This window comes from Lutjanus erythropterus, chromosome 16 (genome assembly GCF_056507025.1).
Source record: "Lutjanus erythropterus isolate fLutEry1 chromosome 16, fLutEry1.hap2, whole genome shotgun sequence".
NCBI lineage: Eukaryota > Metazoa > Chordata > Actinopteri > Lutjaniformes > Lutjanidae > Lutjanus > Lutjanus erythropterus.
The window spans coordinates 23,579,198-23,592,729 of NC_139332.1; the positions used below are offsets into that span (position 1 = coordinate 23,579,198).

Genomic DNA, 13,532 nt, shown 5'->3' on the forward strand with positions numbered 1-13,532 from the left:
GTTCTCTTAAAATTGCATCTTATTTCTTTCACTGCTGAACCTAATTTGTTAAAGTTACTGTACTTTGTATTTCACTAATTCTTGAGAACTGGGACAGAACTGTATTTTTAGGAGCTTTGATTTTTACTCGATTTACCACTTGCTTATGCTGGGAAAATATACTTTAAAAGGTCAAACTTTTGTCTGTTGAACTTTGTACGGGGCCAACCTTCTAGTGATAATTTTCTTAATTAAATGAAGACGACTTAAATTTAACTAAGTTGTGTAGTTTTCAGGTATCTGCACTTTATTTGAGTGTTTGTTTTTCTAACAACTTTTGACTTTTACTCCCAACATTTTAGCGCAAATATCTGTACTTTCTACTCCTTACATTTTCAAAACAGGCTCATTAGTTTGGTTTTAATGTATTTTAGGGATATTATCAGTTATTTTTATTTTGGCCTGACTGTGTGCCTCCTTACCAACTTTAAGACTAATTTCAACCTAAATGGATATGACAATAACACACAGAAAAGATGCTTGTATCCATCAGTGTATATCACACACAGCAGACATAGCAATATGGTAAATGATGTAACAAGACGAAAAGATGTCAAAACAATGTCAATGTTGTAAGTTGATGTAACAAGGTGAAAACAATGTAACAAGACAAGACAGCAACAAAACAGCGTAAATTATGTCATTAAAAATAACAAAAGAAGTCAAAAAATGGCAAATTAAGATGAAAAAATAACTTTTTTTAACCAGGAAGTGAGACAGGGGTCCTTGTGGTATAACTAACCCTTTTTTAAATGTCTAATTAGATCATGTTTTGGTAAAAAACTGACAGAGTTGACAGACATCTGGGACATAACCTTAAAGGGACAATATTTTCATTAAAAATATATTTTAAAACACAGATGATTATAATGCCATATTTTCCATCTATGATATCAGTAGCTATTGTTAGTTTTGAAAACTTTTAGCATATTTTTTTAATTGTTTAAAGTTGTGAATTCTTGTCTGGGACAAGGTGTTTTTTTCTGTCACAGCGCAAGTTTAGAAGTTTTTATTTTTAATTAAAGCAAATCAATAGGATTGTATATATCAAGTACGGTAGTTAGTGTTTTTTGATATGATTTGTCACAATTCTCAAGAATGGGTGATTTTTTTCTTTCAGTGGTCGTGTCTATTTCCAGCTCAAATCCAGCAGAAACATCAAAAACCTTTCATAAGATGCCTCTGCATGACCTACACAAACAAGACCATCTGCAAGAAGATCAACTGTTTCTGTGAAGGTATTCTTTATTTCTACCACCGCGTCTGATTTGCCATGAAATCAGATGAAACGATCTTGTGTTTACATTTTTCCAGGCAAAGTTACAGTGTGTAGCATGTTAGCCAGTTAAAAAGAAGCAGGAGCAGATTTTTCTTTAAATAATTTTTATTTCTGACATTATATTTTGTGTTTTTCATGGTGGAAACACTACCGCCTTTGTCCACAGGGGGCTCCAAAATCAACGCAATTTGAAAGTTCCTTATAGTAGCTCTAAGTTAAATTGGTGCTAGCTTGTTAAGCATGGATGCCATACATACCATAATCAAACAAAAAAAATAAAATATAAATAAATAAATGCTTTCATCTGTGGGCAAACGTTCATTTAAAAAGCTTGTGTTTTTCATGTGGCTGCCATGTTTCAGCCACTGAAGCACCGAAACCAAAACCCACATACATTTCACATCCATGTGAAAGTCCATGTTTCACATGATAAAACACATCTTACCTGCAGTTTGGAAGAAAGTCCATCATGTCAACAAAGCTGTGACGATTGTATTTCCTTACTGTAACATCTGTTTCCAGAGATTGTGGGTTAGTAAATCCCTTGAAAGCAACTTCATAGGTCCTACTGCACGTACAGACTGTCGTATGTTACTTTCACACTCAGATGTGTCTCGGCAGAGTTTCTTCCTTACTTCTCTCTCTCAGTTTCTCTCTCTCTCTCTCTCTCTCAGCGTGACTAAGATCAGCCCAGCCTCATGACTACAGGAATGTGGTTTGTGGTTCTCACTCAAACAACTCTAGAACTAGAACAGCGTTTGAGCAGCCATGTTCTCATTAAGAGTGTCTATTCAAACCTTATTTTGAGGAGGAGCTTCTGAGCTCACGATGTGACTTTAAGTCAGTTTTATAGGTGCAATATGAGGTGAAGGCTCTTTATGGCACATGAGATGTTACCTTACTGGCATTTATGAGAGTGGAGCCTGACTGTTTTCAGTGGCGTTGTGTTACAGCTTTTCTGAAACTGTAACACATTAACTCATAAAGTGCAAGGACTGAACATTAAATCCCCAAACTAAACTTATCTGTTCATTGAAGTATAATATGAGAATATAATGATCATTTACACCATGTATATGCAGATGATTATCTCAAGAGTTTAAAGAGAAACCAACAGTTTAAGAAGAATTAAATACAAAAAAAAAATAAACCTGAATTTCAAAAATTAATTTATTTTTGCTCATGTGTGAGACTTAGCCTTTCTTTTTGCTTTTTGGAATTATAAAAAAATCACAATTAAGAGACATTTCAACTGATTTGAGTTTTTAAATTCAATTTACAAAAAAAGTTGCTTAATATGGAATTTAATTTTAGCAATGGTATTGTTCTACCACTACTACTCACAGCTGAGTTAAACTCAGTCCTGCGCTTTAAACTGTAATAATGTGAGTGCCTAGTGTGTGTTGTTTTAGAAAAATGTTGCCCCCATGTGGATAGAAGTAGTAAGTGTATTCTGAATAATGCTCTCATGATAAATGAAGTAGGGCTGCAATTTAAGATTATTTTCAGGGTGAATTGATTGCTTAGTTATTCTCATGAAAATTGACTGATAGTTGTTTTTCTATAAAATGTGAAAAATGTTTCCCAAAGGTCAAGGTGACATCCTCAAATGTCTTGTTTCAAATATATTAAGTTTCCTGTCATAGAGGAGTAACGAAACTAGAAAATGTTCACATTATTGCTTATTTGAAAGATAATTACAAACATACAATATAAATGACATGGAAATCATATATAAATTAATCACCCAACAAGGGAAAACTCTTTTGTCAAAACTTCATCAGTCAGCATAAGTTTACATTTGCCATTTGTCATAACAGATGTGTACATGTATAAATAGCAGTTGCAATCAAGTCACATGAAAGGAAATAATAGAAAATACATAATCAATAAATAAGATTTAAAAAAAAACTAAATATGACAAAAACGATAGATACAATAAAAATAAATAGAGACAAAAAACAAAATGTGACGATATCATTTGTAAATATAGGCAACCATTAAAGAGAACAATAATGTATACATTAATAGAGTCTTTTATTTTGGTGCGTGACTGTAGTCATGTGACCGCCCACCTCGGTCACATGACCTCACGAGCTAGAGTTTGGATCGCAGTGTCGGTGAGCTAAAATAGCATTAGCCGCTGTGTTTTTCTGTCTGTTTTTCTTTTTGTTTCTTTTTTTAAAATGTATTTATAGTGAACCTCATCTGTGTAGATAAATGTTTAATATCTGTGTCGCAGTCAAGAAGAAGGTTTGAGGACGAGAACATGGAAACCGGACGCCGGCTGCTCGCTGCTCTGTCCTTACTTCTGTCCACTGTGTTTTCCCCCTGCGTCTGCACCACCAGCCCTCTCCAGGTACAGTTAACTGTCACTAAATTATCAAACAAGTACTTGACAAACACGGCACAGTTGCTCTGCTGCAAGTATTTATTACACATGTTGTTGAAGCTGCTGATGTTTTGTTTGAGAAGCTAAAAGTTAAAAGGCTTTAACGTGGTTTTTACTTTGTCCAGCCTGCGCATGCCTCCAGATGTTTTCACATTTAAAAGTAAACGTGACAAATAATTATTTATTTATTTTTTTGCAGCTGTGTCGTTTGGAGTTTGGAATAAATGTCTGTAATGCTCACTAAAATGAAAGTATGGTCATCTTAGCCTGCTTGTGTAACCTGATATCTGATGCTGATCATATCATGTTGATCCAAACTGGTTTGTGTCCGCAAGTAAACTTTCTTTTTCCCTTAGTCAGCCTTACAGTTGTCACAACACCAGAGTTTTAGACTTTGATACTACGAAAAAAAAAAGATACTTGATATCCCCTTCAAACCATAGCAAAAAGAGCCATGCACATAAGCCAGGATGTATATTTTAAAATCTTAATTTTATTAACAACTTGCTCTGAAACTGGATTTTGGGGCTGATAAAGGTACAAGTAAAAAGATTCTAATGTCAGTATATGGGCCGATTTCCTTTATACAGAATATAGAATGTATACATAAACATTTTTGTCAATGAAGAGAGTGGTTATCAAAAACATGTGACAGTGATGTGATGGTAGCAGGATATTTATATTTTACAGTTTAAGAATAAACTTTATTGTCCAAAATAATATCATTTGCACTGAAACACTAAACTTTCACTGGTATTCACTGGTAATTATAAATAGCTATAAATTTAAAAAAAACAAATAAAGCAAAATATATACATATATCAAACAATAAAGAAGGATCAACCTTAGTCAGCCTTTCTGTCTTCTCCTCCTCTCCCCCTCCTCATTTTCTGTCTGTCTCTGCTGCTCAGATTGACCCTCTGGTGTATGAGGAGCAGCTGCTGTGGGTGAGCGGAGCTCAGGGGTCGGTGAACACCTACAGGATCCCGGTGCTCACCTTCACCCCCAAAGGAAGCCTGCTGGCTTTCGCAGAGGCCAGGAAGTCGTCGGCCAGGGACGTGGGATCAAAGTTCATCGCAATGCGGCGGTCCACAGACAAAGGTTGAACGTCCAGTGGACATTCACTCGATTAGAAATTACGAAAAACACGCAGATTGTACACGCTCACACGATAACACACAGGAAAATTCATATATAACATAAATATTCAACATTCACTTAATCTTAACCGTATTTTACAGTTTTTTTGTGAGATAAAGACAAACAGGACAAGAAACGTCAGCATCAGTCAGTCACAATTATATTAATTATCTAATGTAATCTAATGTATCTACATATTTTAATGAACTTTACACTCAATTATTATTCTGTATTTTCATTTTTACCATGGTTATCATCAGAAAACATTGTGACAAATGCAGAATTAAAGAAACAACAACAAAAGGTCACAAGGTCTAGGTACTTGATTTTTTTTTCCAGAGCTTTTAGCCACATTTTGTGGCCTTCATCAGTGGATGAAGTTTGATCAGTGAACAAACCAAGTAAGTGGACCTTGAGATGAGAATTCTTTCATTACATATTTATCAACATGACAGGAAATGTCACGAGCTTAATTACAGATAATCTGGGGCCGACACGATCCCTTAAAGACTGCAGATCGACTGCACAGACTACAGAGTTTTGATAAGATAAGACAGAAATTTGTTAATCTGGAAAGAAGGTCTTCGGCTGGAAATTGCTCAACAATCATAGCAACATACAAATAAAAACAAGAGAGTAATAAATATAAAGTGTATAAGGTGTTAATGCAAAAAAACGGGGCCTAATAGAATAACAATAAAAGTAAGATAAATTAAATAAAATGAGTAAACTAAAATAATAAAAAAAAATACAGAAAAAATACAATATGATATTTTAGTTCCAGTGCTGATATCAAAACAGTTGTAATTATCATATTTAAAATCTTACTTTAGCCATATAAACATATAAATAATATATTTACAAAAGCATTGACGAGTAGTATAATTTAGCACAAGTTCTTAAATGTTAACTGTGTTATAAGAACTCAACTACATAAAATACTTTCAAAAATTGCCAAAATTTTGACTTTATTCAGAAAATGTCTGCTCAAAGAGTCAGTTAAGAAGAACATGAATTTGTGCACCAATTTGATGCCAGTCTTTGGTACTTGACAACTGTTGATGCTCTGTCATACAGACACGTTTCAGGCAGTACTAAACAGGCACTGAAGTTCGGTAACTCTGATCACAGAATATTTTTTTTTATTTCTCAGGGTCAGTGCTTATCAATAAACTTCGTTAGAAATATTCCAGAATTAGCCAGAAGGCTCGTTTTTATCCGTAGTCCCTGGCCACGTGTTAAGTTGGGGGTCATAGTTAATGTTTGTTTCAACTGCAGAGAATTCATTGAAAAAGAAATAAGGCTTCTTCTGGTATAAAACAAACAAAACATTGAACAAAACATTAAAGCATCAAGACAAAAACATGTTTACATTTAGTAATCCCATGGACCGAGGTGATGAGTATAATGTGTATAAAACGAGGGGGTGCATTAGTTTAATCACAAAATCCTGAAAAGATTTCATATGAGCACACATTTGATTCTCTGAATTTTGCAATACAAACAATAATAAAACTGCTTGATGAGACAAACTCCTCTGTCTGAATAGGCATTAATTACTGTAAAAGAAATATCCTGAAACACAATTACAGTAAAATGTGCATGAAAACAGGAACAGTGATATGATGTGTTATGGTTTACGAGTGGAAAATACTTAAAATAATGTCTTTTTTGAATAAGGTCTGGTGTAAATGCATTAATATAGGAATTTGTGTCTGAATCTTCTCTTGTTCCTCCTTGATCCCTCCAGGAGCCACCTGGTCACCGACCGCCTTCATTATCGACGACGGAGACGAGCTGGACGGCCTGAACTTGGGCTCGGTGGTGGTGGACGAGGAGGTGGGCTCAGTGATTCTGGTCTACTCCATCTGCTTCCACTTCTGCCAGCCGTCCAGCACCATGATGGTGGAGAGCTGGGATGACGGCCTCACCTGGAGCTCGCCCAGAAACCTCTCGGCTCAGATTGGAGTCAAAAACTTTGCCCCTGGACCGGGCTTTGGCATCCAGGTGAGAGTATGATACAGCGCTGAGGTGTGAGAAACCGGAGCGGAGCTATTTCCTCGTTGTTAAGTGGGGTAAAAGTTAAGCTAAATGATTTTATGCTGTGTTCATGCCACATTGTTTTTTATTATGATTATAAGCTACTGACAGGTGAGTCATTCACGTCACATGCTACTGGTGATTACAGGTGTTAAAAAGAGATTTTAAGGGCAGAAATCTCTTTAGTTTTCGAGTAACATTAAGTCATAAAAACCTCATCTGCTCCACTGAGTAATATGGCATAAGACACTTTAGATATAATTTAGTGTTTCACTTGATCTGTATGATCATTTTTAAAGTACTTAATTTTTTGTGAGTGGAAGTGTATTTTGTACTTTGAATGCAGTCCATTATTAGTAGTATTTTTATACTTTATTTATTCTTATTCTACAGACAGACTTCAGACAGTTGTATTATCCCAAGTGGGAAACTCGACTTGCTGTCAGGGCTCAAGATACAAAAACAGCACGGATAAAAACAACACATGTACAAACAGCCAAAATATAGACAGACAAGAAAAACAGAATCATCTCTTGTACATATAATATACAGAATACAATAAAAACAATGAAAACACACCACACTCAGTAAAATGGAAAACCACATGTCCAAAATTAGCAGGGTTATTGCACAAGAGTCGAAACAGATTTTTAGTCCTATTGCATGTGACTCAGGATACTCTAAATCTACGGCCTGAGGGAAAGGACACAATCTCAGGAAGTGAAAACTAATTTAGTTCCAGTTTCAAGCTTGCCACATCTTTTTCTGTAAAACTGGTCCTTGTAAAAGCTTAAAGAATGGCAGATTGGCAAAATAATGTAAAGTTTTTGCTGGAAAATAAATGTAATTGATTTAAACGAACAGAAATATTGCTACAAACTAATGTGGAGCAGTTTGTGCAGCTATACAAATAATAAAATAATCTCCACCTACAGTAACTTTTTGGTACACTGATCTAGACTTTTGCTCAATACTTCCAGAAAACCTTGCAAATTAAACAATTTCTGATGGAAAGCCCTTAAGGTAAACTACTGCTGCACATGCAAAGTAGTCTCAGCTCTTTTACTGGCTCAGGCTTTTTGCAGTCACACAGCATTTAAAGCCAAAGTTATGCTGCCACCTGATGGACATCCCAATATACTACAAAGCGTCAGATTGACCTGTAATACTGCTATTAATTTACCTTGTATATATTATACCTGTTTTAAGAAAACAAAAAATGATCTGCAATCAGGATTGGCAGCAAAAAAATCAGTTCTGTCTTATTCCAACAGATCAATATAAGTAAATACTTGCGATTTCTTCTGTTTGATATGTTAGTTGAAGGCATGTTTAAATAATAATGAGCTCAACTTTGTATTAATCCTGTAAACACCTCTTGTAGTGTTTGTCCAAGTTGCCTCTCCTAATGTGTGAATTACATCATATTAATAAAATAAATTAGATGTGGAGCTTTATTTTTGGCCTCTTTCAACATGCACGTAGAGTTCATTAGCAGCTGACATCGGAGCATTTGAAATGTGCGCAGCAACAGAATCATTTCATAATTAGAGGAAGGTTTTATTTGTGCAAATTAGTTGATTATCCCTCATCCACCGTCTGAGCTGAGCATCTGTGCAGCTATTATGAGCTTTTATGTTTTGTGAAATCCATGCCAGGTTTTTTGGACACTAAACCTTCTGTTGGACTGCAGCAGATCAGCCACTCTGGATAATTATTGTGGTTTGTTTCATAAGACCTTAATGTCCTTGTAGCTGGCACTTTACTTTTAACTTGTTTCAAGAATTTTGTATTATCTTTTTCTGTAGAAAAAAATCTCAGTTCATTTTATTTTAGATCCTCGCTCACATTGCCAGAATTAGATCCAGTTTCTGTTTCCCACTGTTGAGTCCACATCTTTTTGTGTGTTCACACCAACAGAAGCGCTACGACCCAGCTAAGGGGAGGTTGGTGGTGTGTGGTCATAGTACAATAGAGGGAGACGGAGTTTTCTGCATCCTGAGCGATGACCACGGGCGTAACTGGTACAACGGTGCAGTGCTGAAGAGCATCCCCTACAACCAGAAGAAGAAAGCGCAGGACTTCAACCCTGATGAGTGCCAGGTACGTTTGTGGAAATGTGTTGAGCAGTGTCCAGCCTGCGAAGACTGGACTCCTTCGCCTTTGTGAAGAGTAAACTAAAAACCCCAACATATAGACTCATATAAATATAAAGCCTTTCAATCATCACTTATGACCCACTAGAAGTTCATAGTGGTGTCTGTGTCTGAGACCCTGCAGCTCTCTGCCTCTATTTCCTTATTTTCTCATTATTTTATTGTGTTTGTGATGCTTTACCGACCCAAAACGTTCACATTTGGTGTCCTGGGAACAAGACACAACAATAAACTATCTTTCTGGTGCGTTTATGACAGCTCAGACAAATCCTGCTGATTCTACCTTTTAAAATTAGAAAGTTCTCCAGACTGTTATCCGGTTATATGCTCATCAGTTTTCTGCAGTGTTGTGAGGAAAAACATCACAGTGACCGAGAAGCAGTTCTTTCCCTTTCTGTTGTCAAAGTAGGTGTTGTGTTGTGTCCTCACCTCATATTAGAGACAGTTAATACAACACATTCAGAGAGTTGCTCTCATTTGTCATGTCATTTAATTAAAGCTTTAGTTATACATAAAATGTTTGGTTAATGTGAAACTCTACTAAATGCGGATAAATTCACATTTATTTTCCACCTAATTGTAGAAAACATCACATTTCCCCTGTTGTAGTCCCTTTTAGATCATAAAGCACTGGACACTGTCAAGTTCAACCCTTTCCTCCCTCTCTGCAGCCGTTTGAGATGACGGACGGCAGCATCATCGTCAATGCGCGGAACCAGAACAACTACCACTGTCGGTGTCGTGTGGTGCTACGAAGCCGTGACGGAGGCCTGACGCTGCCCATAGACGATCTGTACTTTGACTACACGCTGGTGGATCCTGCAGTAGCAGCTGGAGCTCTGCAGAAAGACGGAGTGCTCTACTTCACCAACCCCGCCAATGAGATGCACCGTAAGAACCGCCAACGCTAAAAGAGTCACAATCTTTCTTACCCAACTGATGCAAAGTGGTGGAAGTACACCAAGTAAAACAGAATATTATCAGTTAAAATATACTTTATTATCAAACAAATTATCAAATCAAATCAAAGTTTGTCAGATAGAATTATTTGAATATTAATTATATATTAACACAGAATTTTAATGTCACAGCTGGTTGAGCTGAATTTTATTTTTTCATATACGGTTGTCGACTGTAATCTATAACACTGCATTATATTTTGTAACTTGATCATGCATTTTTGTCTAAGTGATTTGGGGAGCAACAGTTTTTGAAAGCAATATAGTGGCTGTTTCTGGTTAAACACAAATGGTTCTACTCTTTAAAAATAGGTGTCTCTCTGTAGGGATCCTTTCCATGATGTTTTCAGACACTGAGGATAACAATCTGAGCCTGTCAGTGGCAAAAATAAGCACTTTTAGTGGACGTGCTTTGAGTGGTGCGCAATTGTCCATATTGTAGCTTAGTTTCACCTCTGCCAGATTGCGGCGCTCTCCCTTAATACTACTACTAACAATGAAAACAATTTATGTAGCACCTTTAAAAACAGAGCTTACACAGTGCTTTGACAGACTGGCAACTCCAACCAAAGACACAAAAACATACTAGAAGTAAGACAGAAAGATGAAAGACATAAAAACAATAAAAACAAGGAAAAAAAACAAAGTAATGGATTGCAAGTAAAAGAATAAAAAGACGACAGCACTTAATGTTTATAATTAAAAAGTTGGCTACTGGACTAATTTCAACAATTGTTTTCCCCATTCGTAACAAAAACATGAGAAAAAGGGTCCATGCTGAAAAATACCAAAGTTATCCTTTAATATGTAACGTAACTGAAGCTATAAAACAAATGTAGTCGACGTAAAAGTGCAATATTTGCAGTGCACAGTAGCTTAAAATGGAAATACTCTGGTACTTCAAAGTTATACTTCAACACAGTACTTGAGTAAATGTATTTAATTACTTTCTTCTTATAACAATCTGTCAATGGACTGATAGATTGTGGACTGATGGACTGCACAGGAGACATTTAGACTTGGACAAACACAGGTGGACTTAATAACAGTAATTACACCTCAGATCCATTAAGTGACCCAGTAACAGTGAACCAGCATGCACAACAGAAGGACCTCCTCTAAGTGGAGTTCACCAATCATCAATCATTAATTCTGGTACGACACGTTAAAATGTCTGCTGTGCAACTAGTCTGTTTACTTGAGTTCACACTGTTGGTCTGTTTTTAAACAAAAAAAAGATCAGTGAATATCTGAGGATACTATCTTTTCACCCGTCCACTCCCAGGAATTAACCTGACCTTACGCTGGTCGGTGACCCATGGCAAATCTTGGGAGGATAAAGCTGTGCAGATATGGGCGGGGCCAAGCGGCTACTCCTCCATGACATCACTGGACAGCGGTTCTGTAGAGGACCGGAAGTACATCTTTGTCATGTACGAGAAGGGCCACCGGGACTACGATGAGACCATCTCGTTTGTCAAGATCCACCTGTATGGTGGGCAGTAGAACATGTGAGAGCGAGCTGGTGAGGTATGACACGTGAAAAACGATTTATCTACTGAAAGACATTGACCAGATTTGGTATAAAAATGTGAGAGCATGTTTCAGTTTCACCTTGTGATTGTCTTCCAGATTCAAATGTTGGAGGGAAAAGGGAAACAAGAAGAAGTTGATTACTCCCACAACTTTCTCAGGATGACAATAAGAGACTTTATGATATTAAATATGAAGAAAGGAGGCACAGCACCGTGGATTTCCAATTTTTGTGTTCAGTCTGTGATGCAACAATATAAAAAATACAATTTTCTCCTATTTTAGAATTCCCACAGTTGATTAAGTCACAAGTTTCATGTCCATTTTTCTGTCTTGAATCTATTATCAACTGTTGCACGACCACATTATTTTTTCCCTGTCCTAGACAAAAAAAAGTTTAGGAGAATGTTGAAGATTGTTTTTCAGACCAAATACACTAGTTTCCAAGACATTTAAATCATACTCAAGTCAGCCTAAGACATGCAAATATCACCCAGTTTGAAGTTGACAGTAATACCTTTTTTTTTTTTTTTTTATAGAAAATGATTATGATAATACTAAAGTATCACAATCACAGACTAGAGGACAACAATCAACATGTCCCCTAATTGGAGAAGCAGCAGGAGTACTGGAGGAGGGAGTTTAGCAGTGTACTGCTGTGGACAGATTCAGCAGCAAAATGTATTTTAGACACTTAAAAAAGGCCTCTAAACTAAACTAAACTAACTTTTTTTTACTTTACTTTGCCGTCAGACAGCCTTTTCCAACTGGAAACTGCTGTTACAGAGGCCACATATCGCTTTCTCCAAAGCCGCCAGACTCCTTTGAAAAAAAATGGAATTTTACTTTGCAGAACACGCTAGTTGTCACTGCTGCCTCGATCGGTTTTTGTCGGTTTATCACAAACAGACTGAGGCAGTGGTAGACCAGCAACTCCTGCGTTCTGCAAGGTAAAATTACTGTTTTTGTCAAAAGAATCTGGTTCCTCTGAAGAGAGCGATATTTAAATTTATAACGTTGGTTTTCCACTAGAAAAGGCTGTCTGACAGCAAGGTACAGCAGTGAATTTATTATTTTTTAATTTATTTTATTATATTATTTTTGAGTGGCTAAAATACATGTTGTTGGTTAGTCAAGCTGGTACCCCACTAAATAAAAATAAACAAACTATCCCTTTAAGCATCTCTTGCAAAGATAATCTATCATTGATTCAGCTCACAAACTGGCAGGTCCACTCCACACTTGGCATTGGTGTGAAATGATTCCTACTTGCTCAATTATTTATCAGAATTCCATACTGAAATAACCTACTGTCGGTTCTTATCTGTGCATTTTTTATTTGCCTTTATTAAGATGTGTGAGTGCCATGAATACATGTTCACTGAAATCGGTTCTGCCTTTGTAAAAACAGAAATTATATAAAATGTAAATGTGATGTTAATAGCCTTTTGTTACACGACTGTACTTGAATACTGTTGCCAAATGAGTGGTTTTAGGACAACAACAACTGTTCAAGTAAAACATGATGCGTGTGTGTGTGATTGAACGTGAGAGTGAAGAGGTAAGCACATAATGTAGCAAAAGTATGCTCTTTTGTACTTGTGCAGAATGTACTCTGATATTTGGTAATTAGCCTGAATCCACTCTATTCCGATTTGGAGGTGTTATTTTGAAATCGAGTGTCCATTTGTGCCCTCTACTACCAGCACCGTACACAGGGTTACATTGTTTTCCTGCAGGACATTATCTGATCTGTTGAATAAATCCAAGATTCCTAACACTTGACTTGACTTGACTTTGACTTGTTTGTTGCAGTGCCATTCATGTTTTTTTTAGTCAAATCTTCCTTGTTTTCCTTCTTGAGCAAAAACTGAAATTTAAAAATTACATGAATTTTCTCATCAAAGACCATTCCATGTCAGTGATTTCTGAAATGAAGAAGTTATGTATCTACTTTATTGAAAAGCTGCAGGTAGCAATGATTTTTAAGCCCT

General features: G+C 36.3%; 1 protein-coding gene across 2 annotated transcripts; it reads left to right on the top strand.

Moving 5' to 3' along the window:
* The first annotated feature begins 3,394 nt into the window (after positions 1–3,394).
* neu1 (neuraminidase 1) lies at positions 3,395–13,323 on the top strand. 2 transcript variants are annotated; one of them, XM_084739049.1, is made up of 8 exons: positions 3,395–3,438; positions 3,561–3,677; positions 4,622–4,811; positions 6,601–6,857; positions 8,811–8,993; positions 9,718–9,937; positions 11,291–11,535; positions 11,638–13,323. In XM_084739049.1, the coding sequence occupies exons 1-7, from the start codon at positions 3,403–3,405 to the stop codon at positions 11,509–11,511; spliced, it is 1,224 nt and encodes a 407-aa protein (XP_084595175.1). In that variant the 5' UTR covers positions 3,395–3,402; the 3' UTR covers positions 11,512–11,535; positions 11,638–13,323. The 2 variants fall into 2 exon arrangements, with proteins under 2 accessions (XP_084595175.1, XP_084595176.1); XM_084739050.1 differs by having other exon boundaries at positions 11,291–11,530.
* The last annotated feature ends 209 nt before the right edge of the window (positions 13,324–13,532 follow it).

Bases quoted from the DNA above. Each gene is read 5' to 3' on its own strand.
- neu1 (XM_084739049.1), top strand. From the start codon at position 3,403: ATGACCTCACGAGCTAGAGTTTGGATCGCAGTGTCG. The intron at 3,678-4,621 runs GTACAGTTAACT...TCTGCTGCTCAG, and splicing joins GCACCACCAGCCCTCTCCAG to ATTGACCCTCTGGTGTATGA. The intron at 8,994-9,717 runs GTACGTTTGTGG...CCCTCTCTGCAG, and splicing joins TCAACCCTGATGAGTGCCAG to CCGTTTGAGATGACGGACGG.